Genomic DNA, 9,237 nt, shown 5'->3' with positions numbered 1-9,237 from the left:
AGAGATGCTGTATGGGTTATATGTTTCATTATATCTAGTGCCCCCCTAATCTAAGACCCCCTGAAACCCTCTCTAAGTGCCCCGTAACTAGATTCAAAGTATCAAAAAGCTGCAGATTCAATCGAAACCACTCAAATACAAATGCCTCATCAACTTTTATGTTGGCATCGAGTATCATACAGCCTTTTTTTTTCCCCCCCCCACTTCTTTTGTAATGCTGATGGCCCACACTGAGCTATGACATGAAATGCCGAAGAATATAGGATGTGAAGTATTGCTGCTATATACCGTATGTGCATTCTATGCAAGCATAGAAATAATAAACATACTGTAGCATATTCATCATAGAGGATATCTTTGTGGCACACATTGGCCACAATTGTGGCATCAGATACATTTTCCCAATTTACATATATGCATATATACATGCACATCTAGTGCAGGGTATTTTTAATCCTTTAGGACATTTTGTTCACCCACGTATTTGGACAATTCAACATCTTGAGACATCTATCTAGTCCTACTCAAGTGGACCAATTACTGAAATTAAAACCACACAAGACCCTGTCACAGGTCTGAAATTATATATATTTATATGTTTTTGCACAATAGTGACAAAAATAAATACCAGAAAGTGACACTATGCACAAAGTGATAATTCTCTATTTTCTGTAAGTGCACTGAACGTCAGTCAGTGGGCCGCGGGGGGGTCGTCAAGCGTAAAAGATGAGCTCAGGAATCTGCCCCCCCTGCACCCCGGTGCCATTAGTGCTGTCCGAGGAGCACTGGAACTGAAATGTCACTTTCCCACACTGCACCTCTGTCATCCCTTCCTGTCCAAAGTAGCTGAGCTCGCTCCCGTCCAGAACCACGCTGGCAGTGTAGAAGGTGTCGGGCTCGATCTGGACCGGATACTCGAACCACACCGGGAAGGTGTTGCTGGAGCCATCCGAGAAGTATTTGCTGAGGTTTTGTCCCAGCAGTACTCCTTGGCGTTTCAACTCAATCTTGGCACTATATTCGGCTGAGCCGCAGCTAGATCCGTACAGCCCGAACCCAGCGATGAAAACCCTTTTATCCACTGCAAACTGTATACTGTCACAGCGGCCCCGGTAGCGCCACTGATTGCTTCGGTAGGCACAGGACTGGAATCGGTGGCAGCGCTGGGGTGTCAGGCCCTTCCGAGGCATGCTGACAAACTCCAGCTCGGGCTTCTTGGCTGCTGTGTACCACAGGAAGATGTCATTGGTCTCGTTAAGCGTCAACACGCCCGACTGGGCCGCTCCATTGGCAAAATCATCCAGCGCCATGGTAGGGATACGAATCAGGTACATGGCCTTGCCCAGAACCTTGCGCCTGTTGTCAGTCGACGAGGTGAGGTCCTGTCTCTGGCACTCAGCCTCAGCCCAGCCGAGCGCCGCCTCAAATACCACTATCTCTTTAGCATTGAGCGTCTCCCGCTGTAGGATACTCTCCAGGGTCTGGGTGTCGATGTCGCAGAAGCCCTCGGAGCGTAGCGCCAGCTCGGCCTGGGCATCAATCACCTCCCAGCAGCGCTGTGTCAGCTCCGGCTCCTCGAACAGGCAGCTCTGGGAGAGCAACACGCAGGCGTTCTTGGCGCTAAGGCTGGTCTCCAGGAAGTTGACGCAGGCACGTGCCAGGTGAGGGACAATGTACTTCTTAGCAGCGTAAAGAGTGGCCAACACTGTGTCGGCACTCAGGTCAATCTCGTCACAGTAAATGTACCTGTTGACGAAAACAATTTGACTTTCTCATACACAACGGATCACACGCCACTGAAATGACACGGTGTAAACATGTTTGTCAAGAAGATCATTATAGTATGCAGACCAGAGGGCATGATAAAGGAGGAGGAGGAGGAGGGATAGAGTGAGAAGTAGAAAGTAGAACAAAATGAATAAAATTCAAATAGACAGATATAGATTATATCATGAGATAGAGGAAGAAACACTTTAATTGAATTTGTCTGGAAGGGAAAGTGCAAAACAGGTTTATCGAAGGCAATGCCAGAGATGGCAATAGACTGGCTCATCAAACCTGTTTTCCACCGACATCATATTGAAATAGCAGTTATGTAGATGATGACAATATTTGTTTAAAAAGGACATTGTAGAAAACACACAAGAACAGAGTGGAAGGAAGTGCTCTGGGTTAAGACGGCGGAGGATCCTTACTTGAGCATTGCCAGAAATGCTGCTGGTTCCACATCTGGAATAAGGATTTCATCATTGTTTTCAGCCAGTTCGCCGTAGAACATGGCGTGGAATACTGAGCTGCCCACGGCCAAAACATACTGTTGGAAAACAAAGAAGAGAAAGCAAAGTGACAAACGTGTCGTTTCCTCTGGGATTCCACTGGAAACCACAGGACACGTAATAACATTCGGTGGAAAAAGGTGAACGATCATTTGAAATGTTCTAAATCCAATTAGTTCACATATATTACTATTTACATCAAAACACAGATCTCTTCATGGATATTGAACAATGCCTCAATTGTAATCACTGGAGAGACCGAACCTGTTGAGTTTCTCACATAATGAGCAGAACTCAGCCGGTTACTATTTCCCCCGAGGACAGGGAGACGGATTTCTAATGAACAAGAAAAAAAAAAACACAGGAAATCCTAATAACACAACTGAACTGAGTGCAGCAAAAGTTCAATTTAGTGAAATTAATGACTTGTCTGAACTTATGATGAAATCAGATGCAACACAATGCGACTAATAATTCCAGTGATAAGCACTGTATACAAGGATATGTATGCTCTAGTGCATTCATGTTTTAGTGAATGTAGTGTGCATACTCATGTTGTGTGTGTGTGTGTGTGTGTGTGTGTGTGTGTGTGTGTGTGTGTGTGTGTGTGTGTGTGTGTGTGTGTGTGTGTGCAGTGGTGGTGGGTATGTGGGTGGTATAAATTTTCTCAACAAAAAAAAAAGGCACACAGAATTGCAGCGAAGCCAATCTAAAATAAACCTTGCATATTTTTTGAAAAACAATGTTGGCGTTGTTGTTCCAGGCGGAAATTCATTGAGTATATAAATACCGCATATTAGAATAAGATTAGTCCCCACGTCTTGACCCGTTGGATTTTATAGATGTTCACATAAATTACTGCTTTTAGCTGCTTGGAGAATCCTCCATCTTGTAGAGATATAACTTTACGAATTAAATCATAATGCATATCTGAGTTCCTGCCAAATGGACACAATAAAGACTGCTGCTGCTGGAGGGGGGGGGGGCATCATATCCCGGTGGCATAATGTCTCAGCATAAAGTGCAGTCAAGTCATCCTCGATGTCCTTTTCTAACTGCGTTCTCTAAAGGCACTGGAGAAGTGCACTGCAGCTACCAATCATAGATAATACATGTGGGTGCCGTATAAAGAACAATAAAAGATGACCCATGCAGGGCTCATCTGACTGGGCACATGTTGAGTGGATCGTCCAGCCAAATCACTTACCAGATCTAATGTTCTAATCATATTCAAACGGGGTGGACGTAATGTTGGGCTGCTAGATGAGGCAGCTGCACCTTCATCATTCATGTGAACATCTTGGAGAAAGCAATGAGGTCAGGGGGGCGGACTAAACAAAGAAGCGTGTCGACCTGCACATTACAACCGTCATAAAATGGATGAATATGGGCCCGATTATAATAATAATAATGGCTATTTATTGTAGATCCATTGTGCTGCCGATAATCAAGTAAACGGGGTACAAAGGTATATCTCGGATGCAAGATGCAGAGTTGAATACATCTCGCGATGCCTAATCATTGTTACTGTGTGCCGTTGGGCGTGTTTGATTAAAAGTTGAGTAATTGCAGAGCGGCGTCTGAAAAGCGGAGACAAAGGCGATCCGTTCTGTGTGCGATGACTGCTGAAGGAGGATATCCCAGCCTCCTTCGCTCACTCCGAGCCTCCATCCGTCAGCCTCATTTGCATAAATAATTGAGGACCGTCTAGAAAAGACACATGGTGCGAAAGTGAGAGCGGAGCACAAAGGATTCAGATTCCCTTACAGCTGGTTATGGGGATGAATCTTTTGTATGCTGATATGATATGGACAGCAGTGGCTGATTGCTTGTTTTGCTCATTTTCCCGTGAATTTATTGGTTGGTGAAATTCTTACTCTGTGTCCGGGCAGCCGCTGGGTCCTTCCAGTCTGACCCACCACAAAGTGAACATCAGCCATCAGCTCATTGTTGAACATGACTGAGTTTCTAGAGAAGAAACAAAAACAGGATGAATTCATGTTCCATACTTTACCCTGTGCATTTGTTTTAGAAGGGAAGAAGATATCAGGCATTCAAACCCATTTATATGTAATTTTATGACAATAATCTCACATCTATTAGTCTTTGGCAGAAGTTCAAACAAAAAAAAGTTAATGTTTATCTTTTCTGCTATTAAAACAAAAGTTGTAAGATTTTATAAAGTGTCCCAATTGCTTCAGGCATCCATTGTTTTAGAAGTGTTACACAGTGGACTCAAACACACCTAAACTCTTTATATCTACATAGAAAACAACACAATCAAGAGAATGGAAAACCCCACTGTGAACAATAAAGCTGCGTTCATATATTATTGAATGGTGGACCGTGTCACAGGGGTGGGTAAACAGCCCCGTGCATTTCTGGAGAGACAACAAAGCCAGGTCGGAAAGCACACATTTTGCTCGGGACAGCTGGGGTCTTTTACTGATAGGCCAAGGTAAATATTTTGCTTTTAGTACAGAGCGGGCTCTGCCTGTTGTGCATATCAAACGCACCCGGTGCCTGTCCGCCCTCTGTTATGTCAAAGCGGCAGAAGTGTAGGAGGGTGTAAACAGTGATACCCCCAGCAGATTAAGGGCAGGGCAGAGGGAACACCCACCCATACACACACACACACACACACACACACACACGCACGCACACACACACACACACACACACACACACACACACACACACACACACACACACACACGCCTCTGTACACAAGAGTTATTATCTTTCCGTGCTGTTTTGGGATAGATTTCTAAATTAAATGGTGGTTGTTCAGAAAACTGGCAATTTAAAAATACAGTGGAACATGCTGCTTTTATCCATTATGAGACATTTTTTATTAAAATTTCAGATTTTTCTTCCCTGCATGTTGTCCTGATGAAAAAAAACAGTTGTGAAAAGCAGCAATAGTTGTTTTTGTAATCAGAAAGTGTTCCTACCGTTCTCTTATAGTGGAGTAGAGCCCTTGCCAGTTACAGTTCTGTATGGTGTTGTTGTTGTTGAGGTTCTGCTGCTGGTACTGTTGCACCGTGGCGGTGGACGCCGGCTTTTTGGGGGGAAAAATATCCGCTGCCATCTTCTTCTTCTTTTTGCTCCTCAGAGTGATTATCTCATAACAGACAGGGGGCAGCTTGGAGCTGCCACTCGCATTCCCTTTCTTGGCGCTTTTACTCGACTTGCTCTTCACTGACTCGGGAAGCATTAAGAAGAAAGTCAGACATTTCATGTTCCTTCCCTTCGCATCGACCATGAGTGTGTTCAACTGCTGAGCAGTGGCTTTGCACGCAGAGAAGACATTCACCAGGAAACCAGGCAGGTGTGAGGGAGGTCCGAGGGGGACAGCGGAGCCTTGAGCGGGGGAATAATCAGAGTTCACCTTTCAGCATCTAACGGGATAACTCTTTTTTTTACCCCTTTTCTTCACTCCTCTGAAGAGACTGGCGATCCGAAGACACTTTTCCTGTGTGAAGTTTGAGCTTCCGATAGAGAGGCTCCTGGGGTTCCCATCCCTGCTTGTCCAGAGTGATGAGATAAGCTCTTCTTTCTCCTCCTCTGCTCCCTCGCCTCTCTCACTCACTGCTTTGCTGAGGGTTGGCCTGACAGCCCCAGATTTAGTACAGCTGCAGTAGTCCTCAGGCAGGCAGCGGTGTTTACTCAATTCCTTTCATTTATCACTCTTACTCCTTCTCTTCTTCTCTCAGCCTCTCCTCGTCTGTGGGATCTACCTTTCCCTTCTTCGTTTCCCCCCCTCTCTCTCTCCCTCTCTCCTTCAGTGTCATCTGCAGGATGCCGTGGATGCTGTGGAGCTCCGCTCAGCCACTCGTTCTGCTGACTACAGAGGTTGAATGGGGAAGGGAGCGCAGAGGAGATGGAGAGCCCCCCTCTCCCCTCCCCGCCCCTCGCAGCACAGCGCAGGGCTCTCTTGGTAGCTCAGCCAATGGTAGCACACAGCATTCATGATTGGTTCATGCAGCCCAGTGCAGCACGGGCTCAAATATGCAATAGTCAACGTCTCAATTAAAGTGACAGCCATGCCTCATAAGAATGATATATTTATCCATAGTTTTTGGGTCCCGTGTTTGCTTTACTTGGAGCCGCAGTATTCAGTTAGCGCTACAGTCAATATAGAGTCCATGTTATACTTTAAAAGGGCAATGCAAATGTACATGCTCTTTTTAAGGGCAGAATTTGCTTAAATCATGCATCCTCTGACAGTCGTACGTTTTTAATGAGCTTTTTCATGAATGTACACAAACAGTACAGCATTTGCATTGCGTTGGACTTTTGCTGCTTTAATTGGACGTGTGACCTCTAAACACTGCAACCTTTTGAGATACAAGTGCACGTGAGATTTTATATATCAGAATGAAAAGCATGCATAAACTAATCTTACACTACCGCAATCTGATGATGTAGCATATTTGGGGCTGTGCATATATTCCTGTATCTTTAAATATTTTAGATTTGAATTAATACCCAGCATTTTAAATATGTGAAATCGCTGTGAAATACCACAGGCCCTCTTTTGAAAAGCCAACCGCTTCCGATCCCAAACACGAATATGTGCTTGTGCGAAGGCTTTCTTGTTAAGTCATCTCTTCAGGAGAGTACATGGGGGTATAAATGTAATGCACTCTTTGCTCTATGTATAATGAATACACTTCCTTTGCTCTCCTTGTGTAGTTGGGCGATTCAAAGTGCTGGGGGTGTTTAAAATGCATTCAACGTAAACGTCATGTGTTTTATTTATTTTATTTCATTGCCACCTTGGCAATTCTACTGCTGTTGGGTACCTTGCATTAATAATAATTCTGTCTTCAGTAGCACCATTACTATTATTGATAGTAGTTCATTTAAGTGTTTTATCACATTATATTTGTAAGACTGAAAATCAACCTGACAAAAAAAAAAAGAGCAGGATGAGGCGAATGCATTTAATTAAGAATGTCTTCCTTGAACCACTGTCACAATATTGATTTTTCCATAAACCCTAATTAACTGTCTTAGTGTTTGCGGTCACTGAGGAGCGCCGGCCCACTAAGCTCCCTTATACAGTGTGTGCTGGAGAACAGAGAGATTTGCTATGGTAACACAGAGCCAACATTACAGGGCACCATACTCTCAAATTGCAGGCCACTAGAGATGTTACCTTGGTAACCGCATCCACAAGCAACAGTGGGACAAATGTAGTATACAGACATAAAAAAAGGGAAAAGTCCTCCTCATAATATGCTGCTTCTTTTGACCTAAGAAGAAACCTTATTTACATTTGTGCAGATTTTTCTGTTCTTCCACATAAAATGGAATCCGGTTTAAGAAGCAACCGTGGTGACAGAATACACATGTGAAAGCAACACTTTCCTTATTCGTCTGGCATCCGTTTTCCAGCAGCCTATATGATAAATAGGATGTCATTATATCTCACCCGCAATGGCTTCCTGCTTTCTTTAATTACATTTTCTCTCCATTCATCAGCAGAAAATATGTAATCGTGTTATTCACACATTCGTAGCTACGAGCGCGAGGAGGAAGCAATGGCGGTGTTGTCACAGCGGCAACATCACCTTTGTCTCACACTTTGTCATCACATAATCACACATTTTTACAGAATAAGGAAAACATTAGCATGGCTGTAGTAGCACGGCAGACAGCACTGTGCTAGACAAAGACCTGAGATGAATGCAAAAACACGTATGCACAAAATGAAAGAAATGTATATTAACTGCCATTATTTTATGATTTAGAGGTAAAACTGCTCTTGTGCTCGAATGTAAACTCATTTTAGTTTAAACGTGTCCGTTGTACTTGGCAGTACTCCAGCCCCCTCTGTGTATTAACGTCAGAAGGTGAAGTTAAAAAGGAAAAGTCCAGCTGTGCCTTTGTTGATTGCTTCTTGATTACAGTACTCAGTGTAGACATTTATCTTCAAAGTACTTATACCAAGATGCCTTCGCCTTTTAACAAGTAACTGCAGCCGGTGTGGAGAATCGGGTAAAGTTGGAAAAAGTACCTCAAACGTTAGGAGAATACTTGAGTGAGTAAAGCCACTCTCTGAGTTCATCTCTGCTGCTTTTCACACAGCACAAGCTATTTCAAGCCTGATGCATAATTAATAAATAACTGGACATGTACTTTGTTATCTTACCTGTAGTATATAATCGTCAGAATACAAAATATGCATTAGTGGCTTTCAGGCAACAAATGACTGTATAATGGCTGGCCTGCGCTCACAGTTTTATAAGAGCTCAATTTGTAATTTCAGCAAAAAGTACTGGGAAGTCGTTTTTGCAGTCTCAAAAGCCCCATTAGGGATCACAAGAGGGTGCAATCTCAATGGAATTTAGTGGAAAGATCTCAGGAAAAATATCTCCGAAAGCCCGCTGGATAGCGAGGTCTCTGGTTGTGGGGTGGAAGTGACTGCTTGCCATTCTGAGTTTGAGCACAGAGATGCGGCAGTAAGAGAGACACCTGCTGTGAGGCTTGGCTGAGCACAGCGGAGAGAGAGAGAGGAGGCTGTGAAATGAACTGTGATGCAGGCCTGGCACACGGAGGCAGGGACAGGATCCAGCAGCCCGTCCAGCGATCGCCCCCCCCCCCCACCCACCCCCCGCCCCCGCGGCCGCCACCATTAAAGCGGGCAAGGGCACCTGACAGGTGGAAGGGGCGGAAGTGATGGCGTCTGCCCAGAGACGGGAGGCTTACAACTCCTGAAAAAGAGAGCTGTTAGTCAGCGTGGGTCTGGGAGAGAGCCCACAGTCATGCATAAAGAACAGTGTGCAGCTTGTGTGTGGAATGTATGAAACTAAACTCTTTTCCTATTTTTTCTTCTTTCTGCTTGTTCACAAAGACCATCGCCTGCATAAACGTAGCCAGTCGTTTATAAAAACACGCGTTAAAACCATCAAAATTAGAAAAACCAACGGGGAGTGTTTAACGACGTCTCGTC

At 44.4% G+C, this 9,237-nt stretch overlaps 1 protein-coding gene across 1 annotated transcript; it reads right to left on the bottom strand.

Moving 5' to 3' along the window:
- Nucleotides 1–200: 200 nt before the first annotated feature.
- On the bottom strand, nucleotides 201–6,098 carry btbd3b (BTB (POZ) domain containing 3b). Its single transcript, XM_084021797.1, has 4 exons — nucleotides 5,231–6,098; nucleotides 4,154–4,244; nucleotides 2,196–2,314; nucleotides 201–1,746 (listed from the first exon to the last, which is right to left on the bottom strand). The coding sequence occupies exons 1-4, from the start codon at nucleotides 5,539–5,541 to the stop codon at nucleotides 714–716; spliced, it is 1,554 nt and encodes a 517-aa protein (XP_083877923.1). The 5' UTR covers nucleotides 5,542–6,098; the 3' UTR covers nucleotides 201–713.
- Nucleotides 6,099–9,237: the final 3,139 nt, after the last annotated feature.

This window comes from Eutrigla gurnardus (assembly GCF_963514095.1).
Source record: "Eutrigla gurnardus genome assembly, chromosome: 11".
Lineage (NCBI taxonomy): Eukaryota > Metazoa > Chordata > Actinopteri > Perciformes > Triglidae > Eutrigla > Eutrigla gurnardus.
Note: the sequence above shows the minus strand (reverse complement) of the source record. Positions and strands in the feature narration are given on the sequence as shown.